This window comes from Pleurodeles waltl, chromosome 3_1, assembly GCF_031143425.1.
Source record: "Pleurodeles waltl isolate 20211129_DDA chromosome 3_1, aPleWal1.hap1.20221129, whole genome shotgun sequence".
Lineage (NCBI taxonomy): Eukaryota > Metazoa > Chordata > Amphibia > Caudata > Salamandridae > Pleurodeles > Pleurodeles waltl.
This window is the reverse complement of record NC_090440.1, coordinates 642,000,774-642,014,358: the sequence shown is the minus strand read 5'-3', so window position 1 is coordinate 642,014,358 and position 13,585 is coordinate 642,000,774. Positions and strand designations below refer to the sequence as shown.

Here is a 13,585-nt window from a genome sequence, read left to right as displayed (position 1 = left end):
AAGTGTTCCTGATGTGCTGACAATTTTTGATGATTTATACCCTGTTCACAGACCCCAAACACCACCATAGAAAGATCCAATTTTACGTTCACATTAAATATTATCTTTAGAGTGTTTCTTATCTCCTCCCAATATTCCCACAACTTTGAACATTGCCAAAACATGTGTATATCATTTGCCTTATCGTCACCACACCTCGGACAGTTTTTCTGAATTTTCCCGATAGCTGTTAATCTGGCCGGTGTCCAGTAAACCCTATGAAGTGTGAACAAATGGTTTTTCTTCAACTCTGCCGGGCTGGTCGTGAACCACAATTCTGAACAGGACCTATACCATAATGTTTTCACATCTAAAGTTGGAAAAATCCCCCCCCACTTCAACAAGGGAAGGGATACCCCATCCTTTGTCGCTTCCAACAGAGCATGGTACCACAGAGCAACTTCTTTATTAATGATTTTCTGGTTTAATTTCCCTTCCCATGTATTCCTTCCTATTTCTCCTGTTTGTTGCGATTTAACCCAACTAGCTATCTGAAGATACTTAAATTTAGAAACTGTCCCTCCAGTCCCTTCATAAAGTGTCGACCAGCTTAACAATTCTGGTCCTTCCATTATCTGGCCCCATCTTACAATCCCACTCATTCTCAAAGGAATTGATAATTTATCAGTAAGGCAATCAGGAGTACCAGGTGAATCCCAAATGGGGGCAGAGCTGCAAAAATACGGTATCTCTAGCACCTTCCGAAAATACATCCAAATGTTGCATGCATGTCTGAGTATCTTCAAACGTACCTTCTTGAAGTACTTAGGATGGCCGAATTTGTATAGAAAATGATCTGCTCTTTCCTCGAGGTGTGCCGTTAAGGCTTTCCAAGCCGGATCATATTCTGACTTCTTATTCAATAGGTTTCTAATGTTTTTTAATTGAAATGCCAGATAATACTTAAAAAAATCCGGAGACGCAATACCCCCCCACTCTTTTTTTCTACTCATCTTTTTCCACGAGATCCTTACTCCTTTAGAGGCCCATACAAACGAGGATAAATCCCCCTGTAGTTTTTTAAACCAGCAGTTCTTAAACTCTAATGGAATAGTGTTGAATAAAAAGGTAAATTTTGGGAGAATGCACATCTTCAAAATGTTGGATCTTCCAATTATGGAAAGAGGGAGAGCGGCCCACGTCTTTAGCAATTTTTTGGTTTCTCTGTATGTTATGTTAAAATTTAGTTTAGGTACCTCATTTAGATCATTTGTTAATCGAATACCCAAATATCTGATCTCTTGTTTGACTAAAGGAGAAGCATAAGTCAAATTCCAACACATTATTTCTGTCTTTTCTGTGTTTACGCTATAACCAGAAAATTTACCAAATTGTTCCATCAAAGTATTGAACGTAAGTAGGGTAGAACTAACATCCCTGGTGTATAGCATAAGATCATCCGCATATAATGCTACTTTTTTTTCCCAGTCCCCACTTTGAAATGGAATAATTTCCTTACTTAACCGAAGAGAAATTGCCAGAGGCTCAATATATAAGTTAAAAAGCAAGGGAGATAATGGACATCCCTGTCGCGTACCCCGCCAAATCCTGAATTCTTGCGATAACTGGCCATTGACCAGAATTCTCGCTGAGGGGCGTCTATACAATTCCCTGACTGCCCTAACAAAAGGAAATCCCAAGCCCCCTTTTTCCAGGACTAACCTCAAAAAAGACCAATTAACCCGATCGAAGGCCTTTGCTGCATCAAAAGTCAGGATCGCCAAAGGAGCCTTTTCTTGAGCGAATAACTCATGTGTTACATCCTGGAGATACCTCCCCTTAATAAAACCCTTTTGATCCATATGAATCAGATTGCCTATGGCACTCCCTAATCTCCTGGCTAAAATCCCTGTATAAAGTTTGTAATCGGCATTCAACAGGGAGATGGGTCTATAAGATGCACAAGACATCGGATCCTTACCTGGCTTTAATACTAAACAAATTATCGCCTCTCTCCAGGATTTAGGCGTCTGAGCCCCCTCTACCAGCATAGAGTTAAATAATTCTAATAAAAATGGACTAATAACTTCCCCCAAAACCTTGTACAATTCATTAGGTAGGTTGTCTGGACCAGTGGCCTTTCCTTTTTTTAACGCTTTTATGCCTTCAATAAGCTCAGCCTCATTTATTTTACAATTTAATAAGGTCTTTTCAGAATCTTCTAGAGCTGGAAGGTGTACTTTTTCTAAGAAATCACTAATCGACTCGTCTGAATTGACCAGGCTTTCTGAGTATTACGTCTTGAAAAAAAGATCAAATACCCCCTCAATCTCTTCTTGCTCCACACAAATCTGATTCGTATAATCCGATTTGACTGATGAAAAATATCTTTTAGAGAGGTCCGACTTAACCTTCCATGCTAGTAGCTTACTGCAACCTTCTCCATATTCATGGTGAGCATATCGACTAGATTCCCACTTTAACTTACTGCGATTTTCCAAAAAAGCCTCTAGCTTAATCCGAACATTAACCTCTTGACATATCAAGTCCTCTAATAAATTGACCTTCTCTTCTGCTCGTGCTTTATGGATTGCAGCTTGCAAGGTTTTTAGAGATGATTCCATATCTCCCAATTTCTCTTTTTCTTCACGATGCTTGTATATTGCCAGGCTCATAAGCCTCCCTCTAATATAAGCCTTAAAGGCGTCCCAAACACACCATAAACTTGCCGTACCTTGGTTCAAAAGAAAGAAATCTCTTGTGTCTTTTTTTAACGCTTCTACTATAGAGTCGTCTAGTAGTATAGCGCGATTAATTATACATCTAATACCCTTATTTACGACCCTGATATCCAAGTGTAATTTTACAGCTGAATGATCTGAGAGGTGAGCTGGATTGTGGGCTACCTTTCTGACCTCTGGGCATAAACTTTTGTGTATTAAAAAAAAATCTATTCTATATCTATGCCCATATTTTTTATTGTAGAATGTATATCTATCTCCTTCGCCTCCTCTGCAGTGCCATATGTCTACCAATCCTAGATCTTGCATGGCTTGTTTCACCTGTGCCCTCATTTTAGGAGAGTTATCCGTACCTCGAGGGGTTGACTTATCGTATACAGGGTCTAACAATATGTTGAAATCTCCACCTAGTACCACTGGATATCTAGCTAGAAGTAAAATATTGAATAACTCTTGAAATGGTGTGGGATCATCTAGGTTAGGCCCATAATAGCCTGCCACCGTGACCCAATAACCACATACGCACAGTTCTACCACTACCCATCTCCCTCTAGGGTCAACTTGCACCAATCCTATCCTAAGCTTTATGGATTTTTTGATCAGAACTGCCACGCCTTTTATCACACTAGTTTGGGAGGAGCATACGCTAAGAGAAACCCAATTCAACCGTTTAACCCAGGTCTCCCACTCTGTTTGTTGGAGATGAGTTTCTTGCAATATAATAATCTCCTCTTCCGCCAATCGTAAATATTCAAAAATCTTCCTCCTCCTGCCTACCACCCTTAAACCATTCACATTCCAAGAAAGGAATTTCAATCTTAAATTCCCATACTTAGACATCTCTGTCAGGAGAAAAGGAAAACGTCATGAGCACAGCGCACCCCCCTCCTAGATAAACAACATATGAGGACTTTCCTATTTTTATCATTTCAACCCACCTAACCCACCAAACCCACCTAACCCACCTCAAACCCCCACACCCAGTGCCTCCCACCCCCTCCACCAACACCAACTCCCACCCAAACCCAACCCCCCTACCCTGGGGAACCCTCCCTGATTCTACTAGGAAAACCATCCTGTTATCCTAAATTCGAACTCCCAATCGGACGAGATACTTCCACTAAATCTTATTGTGACGCCTTAATCTGGTCTATAAATGCGCTAACCTCCCCCGGATCTCTCATGTTATACATTTTGTTCTTCCACATGATCCGGAGTGCTGCCGGAAACCTTAGCTGTACGGTAGCCCCAAGAGAGCGAAGCTCGCGCATAAAGTTTCCCAATTCCCACTGTCTATCTAACGTTGCTTTAGACAAGTCCGATCTTATCCTGAGGGCCCAATCCCCCTTGGAAAAAACACCAACTTTAAGGGCTTCAGACAGAATTTTTTCCTTGATAGAGTACGTATTGAAGTTTATCAGAATCCTCCTGGGATTCTTCCTTCCGGGATTTTTCTTGAACGGGTCGCGATGGACTCTTTGAATATCCTCTTCCAGGTTAAACAATGCTGTATTTGGGATAACCTCTTTTATCAAAGCAATCACATAGCCCTTGATGTCTTCACCTTCCAATCCCTCAGGAACACCCAAAAGCCTGATATTATTTCTCCGCATGTTGTTTTCCAAAATCTCTAGTTTGTCCTGTATCAACTTTTCCCCACGTTTTAATTGTGAAATATCCTCAGATTGAGCTGCCACCCGCTCCTCATGGGCCGCCACCACAGTCTCGAGTTTACCCATCCGATCTGTTAACAAAGTGATTTTATTTTCCAAAGCCTCACATACTTCCCGAATCCTTGTTTGGTTATTTTCTGATATCTCAAATTTTTCCCTAATCTCTTTAGTAAGAGAGATTAGCAGGGCCTGTACGTCCATACCATAAGACATTGTACCTCTGAGAGGATTACTCTCCACTTCTAACAAAGCCGATAATTTAGAGGAATCCTCTCCCTGTCCATCTAGATCCTTGTCTATTAGATTTGGGGGCGAACGCATATCGGAACGCATAGCTAGATTTGACATTTCTAAATCATCTGAGGTTAGTTGACCATTTGCCATATCCTGCGATGGAAAGGTAGTGGTCCGAAATTATCTTGTAATCAATGATTCACTCCTTCCCAGAGGTTCAGGTTGACCTTCCCCCAAGAGAGGGATAGGAGGGCCCACGGATGACAGAGTTTGATCAGTCCCCTTTAAAGAGACTTCACCGGGAGTCTTAGATCCAGGATTTGTAACTGCTACAGTCTCTGATGAGTAAGTGTGGGGCTTATCACTCACACCCAGGGGGCCGGGCTTACAAGCCCTTGCACCAACCAGGTTTTTAACCTCTGTCCGTACAGCCCTGGGGCGACGTTTGATTGGAGACATGCACAGAGAGGCTCTGCTGGTATCACGATCTCCTCCCACCCTATTCCTGTTCAGATTACTCCTAGTGGAAAGCCCCGGAGTCTCCGGTAAGCTCCCACGAAGAGAACAGCGAGAGGTATAAGATCTCCCTCGTCGCACACCCCTCACTGCTTCAGCCCAAATACTGGAATTTAAAGCTTGATTCCAGGGGACCCCCTGACCACCTCTCGCCGAAGCAATTTCACCCCCCTTCTTGTTCGCCGTGTTTTTAATTGAATCTCCCGACCTGGGCCGGGAAAGTCAATACAAACAAGTACACTCCAGTAATAATGTATCTCGAAACTGGAGAAAAGTTCTTAGGATCCTTCAGAGTCCTTCCAGTAGCTACTCCAAGCCCGATGGGCAATGGTACCCAGTAATGCCCAGCTCAGTCTAATTCAAGGAATATATAAATAATAAATAAAAAAATAAAAAAAGGCAAAGAAGCAACGTTGAAATAGCTCTCAAAGCAAAGAGACAGTGCTCAAAGTTAATGATAACAGAGTGATAACAGCAAACCTCTGTGGGTGGCAGTAGAGGGCTCAAAAAAAAATCTTATGCAGATTCCACATGCGATGTTTTAAAGATCCAGTGTTCCGGTTAATTAACTTTTATGATATTCCTACCAATCTGAATTTATCGGTGTGTGCTTCTCTCGCAGGAAAAAACAGACAGCTCTGTCACCCCCAGCACCGAAAAAAAAAACGGCCACCAACAGCTCCTCCCGGCAAGAGGAACGACTCACCCGGGCGCCGGTCTAGGAGCCCTGCATATAACACGATCCCAGTCTCTCCCCCGGCGTCTCTCCTCCAAACCTCCAAAAGCTCCAAACCTCTTCCTCATCACAAGAAGGGGGCTCCTCCACGACCGCGGTGATCCTCCCGCGCGTCAATCCAACTCCGGCTCTAGCTCCGGCTCTCAGCACATCATTTCCAGGTCAGGGGTCGCGGGTCGCGTCTCTCGTCCGACGGGAGTTCGCGGTCAGCGCTTCAACTGGCCGCCAAGTTCCCCCACCGAGAGTCATAATAATACTTATTTTTGTGATAACATCTGTGGTCCCTGTGAGGACCTTGGAAGATTCACACTACAAATGTGATTTCAAATTAAGTTGTGTTGTGGTCACACTAAATGAAGTGCAGGCAAATCTTGAGTTCATGTGTTCAGACATAAGAGACTTAACAATTTCTATTTATATTTAAAGCTACATATGGTGTAAGCAGGGTGTAATAGGTGTCAGAGTTCTTTGAATGAAGAAAGATCACAACTGCGCGGATGCACTTTACATGAGAACAGGATCATCATGGTATAACAAATGCAAATATTCTGGGCAGGGAAAATAAATGGATCATAAAGTAGAAAGTTCAAATTTTGTTGGGGTTTTATATTGTTCTCATTCATTTTTCTCATCTTCCTTGTGAGTGAAAGCAGGAGTGCCCCACTCAACATGGCTGCCAGGGTGATCATAACCCTGACAGCAGAGTGCAAAAAGTGTCTAAGAATATGCTATTTGGTTGTTTATTTATGGCTTCCTGCTGAAACATTGTGATGGGAAAACAATGGTGACTGGGGGTGTCTCAGCATATATTCTGCCCCCTGACCCACTGATGAGTTTTTGTGCCCATCGCTCAAGTCCTCACTAGTCCCATCCATCCTCAAACCAGGGGAAGCTAGGAGAAATCACATACCCTATCCTTTCTTGCTCAATGCATAACCCAAGACAGTCACACACTGAGTGCTGCTATGAGCAGAGGCGATGAGGGGTTTTATTATGCCAAAGAGATGTGGAGCTGTCAGAGTTACTGGATCATCTACCTCAGAAATTATATAGAGTAACTTTGCAGAGGGGGGAAATGTTCCCATTCTTAGGAGTGTTTCTATTTATCTCTTGGTTGTGTATGCTTAATTGGAAAGACAGAGGGGGTATGAGCCATCAGTGGTGGTGACCTGACCGGGCCTGTGTGCCACCATACTATTACTTTGAAAACACAGAGGAAAAGAACACTGTAACAGACTAAGAAAAATAACCTTGTCCCAAAGGTTGATTATCTTATTGTTAATAAATCTCTCAAAAAAAGGTTACAAAACTGCTCTATTTGTGTTTTGCATATTTTAAAAGTACCTTTGCAAAAATGGTGCACAGCGTGAAATGATTCGCTCCAAGTCTAAGCTGCCCTTCTTGGCTCAGTTTATTGGAAGCAGCCCATTCCATGAAATAAGTTATAAAATGTTAGGCAAATAACATCACTAAAATTTTGAAAATAACAATGTGGATATTTTGTATTTAGGCTGATATTTGTTTTATAATATGTGTGTCACTCTTCTGTTTTGTGATTAGCATGAGTTGCGGCTTTTATTGAGAGCTGCCTATTTAATTATTGGATATTAACTGAATTCATAACAATCTAATCAATTTATGAGAGTTACAGAACCACTTAACAGACCTGGCACTGGAATCTGATTAATATTGAGCTGATTATTTTTTACTTCAGGAATGGTTCTTGACGATATCAACGTATCTGGCTGCATTCCCACGGAACAGTGTTATTGCAGATATGGAGGCAAAAACTACTCTCCAGGAAGTTCCTTTACCACATCTTGTCACAACTGGTAACTTCTTTTGTATGCTACATCTTTCCAACTGTGCTCCTGCAAAGGAATGCCAAAGTACTAATGTATTAAATATTAATATGAAGATGGTGTTTGTTCGATTTTAAGACCAAGCGACGCATTTAGAATTTGGCAGACAAGTTGCTACGTCACAACATGATGGATATCTTATTCGCCTTAATTCCAGTATATATCACCACTATATCAGGGTTTTTGAAAGGAAGGTAAGTACATCAGATGAAACCCCTCATCGCCTAAGTACATCAGATATTTTACATCACAGATAGGTACATTGAAGTTTGTTTTCAGTAATTTAATGTTGGAAAGTGGACTATTGGTAAGGGCAGGTAAGTACCTTCACTTAGCAATAGGCCACTAACCTACACTTAGGTCTAGTTAGGTCTCAAAAAATTTAACCCAACTCAACCCTTGGTAGCTTGGATGCTGTATAAAGCATTTAAAAAATCACAAATCAATAAATAAGTAAAACACAAAACATAATAAAAATCCAACACCAATATATAACAATAGATTATATTTTTTATCTTTAATATGACACCAAAATGAGTGAAATTAGATAAGGGGAACCGGAGATATGAATTTTTAAAGAATTACTGTTTTCAAACACATAGAAGCAACTAGCGCTCAAAGGGTTAGAAAAGGTCATACTGGAAAGGGGAAAACTCCAGAATTCAGGCCACCCACGAGGTAACACTAGTACATTTACTTTCTGAAGTGTTTCTTGATTCAAGAAAGTGGTACACAGCACCAGCCAAGGGTTCAGAGGCTCTGGTTTGCCTCTTGGGGTCTGGGACTACAAATTGCACAATACACCTCTTCAACTTATGAAGTTGCTCCAAATGTCTCCAAACTTCTGGATCTTCTTCCAGAGATAGTTTTCGGATCCATGAAGTGTCCCCAACTTGATCCAAGGTGCCGGAAGCTGTGAGTTGCTCCTTGGGAGTTGGGACCACAATTCCCAGAATGCACCTGACCAGAATCCTCAAATGGCCACTGCACGCTGGTCAGCTGGGGTCTGCTTGCAGGACTTGATGCAGGGGTGTTGGAAAATGGGTTATTGGTAAGGGCAGGTAGGTACCTACACCTAGCAACAAGCCACTAACCTCCACCTAGGTACAGTTAGGTCTCAGTAAATTAATCCCAGCTCAACCCTTGGTAGCTTGGCAACGAGCGTCAAGGCTTAACTTAGGAGACAGTGTGTAAAGCATTCAAATATCACAAAACAGTAATTAAATAAAACACAGGAAACAGTTTAAAAATCCAAAACCAATTTATAAAAATAGTTTATATTTTTATCTTTAAAATGACACAAAAACGATTAAAATCGGTTCAGGGGAACCGGAGATATGAATTTTTAAAGTATTATTATTTTTCTAGCGCTTAGAAACAAAAAGCGCCAATCGGGTCATCTGGTTGCACCAGGACCGGGACAAAGTCAAAGTTTCAGGCCGACCGCGATGGAGCCCTGCTCGGCTACAAGTCGCGGGAGGCCTCGGTTGAAAAGTTACCTTCTGACTTAGTCTTTATTTTGAAGTTTTTCTTCACCGGGACAAACCTGCCAGTTGAATCCGACCTCCTGGAGCCCTTGTCCGGATATGTGATGTGGGTTTCCTCGGTGGTGATTTCTACCTTCGGACTTAGTCGTTTTTTCGAGATGAAAATCCTTCGACCGGGGTAAACCTGGATCTTGATCCGACGTCCGTGGAGCCCTTCTCGGATACGATGGCTGGGAGGTCCCGGTCAACTTTTTACGTTCGGACTTAGTCTCTTTTTCGGATGTTTTTCTTTACCGGGACGAACCACGAAGTCAGGCCGGGTCGCGGTTGAGGCAAGCCGGCTAGAATTTCCGCGGCGGGTCAGTCCCTCTCTGGAGCTTTTTTACAAAAATTCTCAAATCTTTTCCAAACTTCTGGGGCTTCACCCAGATGTTCTTTTAAGGTTCTTTTGGGGTCCACAGCTCACCCCAAGGGTCCAGAAGTTCTGTGATGGTCCTTGGGGGGTGCGGACTTCAACTCCCAGAATGCACCTGGCGCAAACTCCTTTTTGGCCACTGGGCAGTGGTCAACTGGTCTCTTTTTTAGGAGTTGGTGCAGGGGACTCTGGATAGCAATTTTTCACCTGTAGCAAACAGGGAGTCCCTCCTTGAACCAGTTGAAGCCAGGCAAAGTCCTTCTTGTGGTGAAGCCCAAGTGTGCAGCTGGTGCAGTCCTTCTGAGTGCAGGGTCCAGGTGCAGGCCAGGGGTCCAGCAGGGCAGTCCTTCTTCTCCTTAAGTTCCTTCTTCTTGAAAGTTGGCGAGGATCTGAGGCGTGGGTGCAGGTCTGCCAGTTTTATCCTTGCTCCTGGGTGAAAAGCAGGGGGGCCCTGGTTCTCCAATCAGGGACAGGGTCGTCCCCCTGTGATGACCACTTCCTGGGAAGTGTGGCAAAAATCCATCCCAGAAGGCAACAGTCTCTAAAAATCCAACATGGATGAATCTGATTTTTGGAGGTTACATCTGGCTGAGCCCACCCACTGGTGTGGCTAAAAATCATAAACACACCCCTCTCCTGCCCTCTCCTAATCTAATCAAGGGGGCACCTAATTGTCTGGGGTTGCAGGATGTGGGGGTGTTGCTGGGTGCTCCAAATGTCCTTCTCTGCCTTTGAAGACCAGTTTGGCAGCCCTCCCCCTTCCTGCCTCACCATCTGCTGAGGGGAGATTCTCTCCCCCAAGCACATTCCTTTGTGTGAAGCCTGGCCACTTCACACCTCATCAAGGCAGCCTGGCAGAAGCTGCTGCAGGCTGGCCAATCAGAGCACAGCAGCAAAAACAATGCAGAGCTGAAATTGGCAACTTTTTAGGTAAAGTCTAAACTTTTTACCTGGACAAGTTATATTAAATCCAACAACTGGAAGTTGTGGGATTTATTACAACAATCAATTTGATACCAAATTCTTGGTATGTAACATTTAAGGAGACTTTAAAATTTAAAATAAAGTCTGCCCATTCTAGCCTATGAAGGCCATTTACTTCAATGAGGGAAAAACGAATTTGGCTGTTTTTACCTCACCAGGGCTTATAAATCTATTTTTATAAAGTCCCTGCTTATAGTTAAATGGCACCCAGCCCTAGGGGCACATAGGGCACACCTTAGGGGTGACTTATATGTAAAAATAAGGTAGTTTAAGACTTTGGAAGTACCTTTAATTCCAAAGTCGAATTTGCATATAACTTTAATTTAAAAGCAGCCAGCAAAGCAGGCCTGCCTTTAAAATGACACTGGGCACCTCAGCAGTGCACCTAGGTGTGCACCACCTATGCTGTGGTCCCTAAACCTACATGCCCTACCATATACTAGGGACTTATAGGTAGGTTAACTTAGCCAATTATAATTAGCCTAATTTGCATATCCATTTTACACAGAGCACAGGCCCTGGGACTGGTTAGCAGTACCCAGGGCACAGCCAAGAGTCAGTAACCACCAGTACCTATCCAAAAAGAGTGGGGGTGATCAGGCAAAAAAGAGGACTTTCCTACAAGGGGACTCTGGGCATCTCCTTGTATGTGTAGCAAACAGGGAGTCCCTTCTTGAAACAGTAGGAGACAGGCAAATTACTTTTAGTGGTGAAGCCCAAGTGTACAGCTGGTGCATGCCTTCAGAGTGCAGTGTCCAGGTGCAGGTCAGGGGGTTCAGCAGTGCAGTCCTTCTTGTTCTTTGTCTTGTTCCTTGTAGGGATCTGAGGTGTGGGTGCAGCTTTGCCATATTTATCCTTGCTCCCGGGTGGAAAACAGAGGGTCTATGGTATCCAATCACAGGCAGGTTTCGTCCGCCTTTGATGACCACTTCCTGTGAAGTGTGGCAAAAATCGATCCCATGGAACAACATTCCTCAAAAATCCAATGTGGCTGAAAGTGACTTTTGGAGGTTACATGTGGCTGAGCCCACACACTGGTGTGGCTAAAAATCCTGCACACACCCTTCTCCTGCCCTCTCCTAATCGAATCAAGAGGGCACCTAATTGTCTGGGGTAGCAGGATGTGAGGGAGGTGCTGCCCCGCTCTAAATGTCCTTCTCTGCCTTTAAGGACCAGTTTGGCTGCTCTTCCCCCATCCTGTTTTGCCATCTGATGAGGCAGATCTCCTCCCCCAAGCACATCCTCTGCATTCAGCCCAGGCCACTTTACACCTCATCAATGCAGACTGGCCAGGCTGCCAGAGGCTGGCCAATCAGAGAAGGGCACTACTGAGCTAAAGTTGGCAACTTTCAGGTAGAGTTTTAAAACGCTTTACCTGAACTAGTTATATGAAATCCAAGAATTGCAAGTTGTGGGATTTATTACTTAAGGGGACTTTGTTAATTAAAATAAAGTCTTCCCAATTTAGCCTACAGAGGCCATTCACTACAGTGAACGAAAAACAAAATTTGGCCATTTTAACTCACCAGGACTTCAAAAAACTATTTTTATAAGGTCCTTGCTTATAGTTACATGGCACCCAACCCTAGGAGCACATAGGGTACATCTTAGGGGTGACATATATAAACATGAAGTAGTTTAAGACTTTGGAAGTAGTTTTAATTCCAAAGTCGAATTTGCATATAACTTTAGTTTTAAAGCAGCCACCAAGTCAGGCCTGCCATACCTATGCTGGGGTCCCTAAAACTGCATGCCGTACTATATAGTAGGGACTTATAGTTAGGTTGAAATAGCCCATTATAATTAGCCTAATTTGCATATTTATTTTACACAGAGCACAGGTCGTGGGACTGGTTAGCAGTACCCAGGGCTCCATCAGAGTCAGGAAAACAACAGCAAAAAGTGAAAAATGGGGGCAAAATTTAGGGGTCCTCTGCAATCAACCCTGTTTTCTCATATTTTACATCATAGTACTTACATCTCTGGTAAGCAACATTATAAATGACTTTAAATGTCTATCCAGGGGTGGGTAGTATATAGTGGTAGTAGGGTGTTTTATGGTTTAGGGGTAGGTATTGTATAAGGGTAGTAAGGGGTTTTAGGGTCCAGAGATGGGTAGTGTATAGGGGTAGTAAAACGTTTTTAGGGTTTAAGAAAGGTGGATATTATTAGCAGTGAACAGATACCCATCTGAAGAAATATGGTCATGTTGAAGCTGTTGATTTTGGAGGAAAAAGCTCAGAGTGAGAAATGTCAGATTTTACACACATAGCATTTGTTGCCTTAGTTGTATACTTATTGTACGTTCGCCCGGTCAAGGTTTCTACCTTCGAAGTGAAGGCCTGATTTACATCTCCGTGGGGGGGTACTCAATTGCAATGGTGACAGATATCCCATCCGCCAAAATCTAAATACCAAAGAAAACAATGGTATTTAGATTTTGAGGATGGAATACCCTTCACTGTTGCAATGGAGTAACCCCTCCACCGAGATCTGAATCTGACCGTGAGCCTCTAAATGGAGATTTGATTTCTCCAGTGGGACAAGGCAGCAAGCTGCAACTAAAATGGGATCCATGAGGCTGAATATTTTCTCATCAAGTTCCCACTAAAACTGATTTGCTTCTATTGAGAAGCTCGAATCAGGACAAACTATTTTTTAACTCAGCTAATTAGCTCTTTTGCTTGATCAGTACTGGTGGTTTGTCCTGGTCTTCTACAAGCAGAAACTCAGAACGTTTCAAAGTCTCAAAGGTTTGCAGTAGTAAGCCCCTCTTTCCTCAGCTCTTCACTTACGGCTTCCTGGCTTCAGGGCTTGGTTCAGCATAGGGCGTGCTTAGAGCCCTGTGCAAGTGTAGTTATGACTGGGCAACTGGTCATCCAAGAAAAAGTGGTTCTTCAACTTGTTGTGTCCCTGTAGCCACACAGGAGGTCATCCCACTGGCCCTTGAAGTCAACT

The 13,585-nt window shown here is 43.1% G+C and overlaps 1 protein-coding gene across 1 annotated transcript in view; it reads left to right on the top strand.

The window, feature by feature from the left end:
* Positions 1-13,585, top strand: part of LOC138284407 (mucin-2-like) — a 1,933,778-nt gene that overhangs the window by 264,984 nt on the left and 1,655,209 nt on the right. The window contains exon 9 of the mRNA XM_069223144.1: positions 7,594-7,711. Coding sequence (XP_069079245.1) covers positions 7,594-7,711 — 118 coding nt within the window. The remainder of the gene's footprint in view (positions 1-7,593; positions 7,712-13,585) is intronic.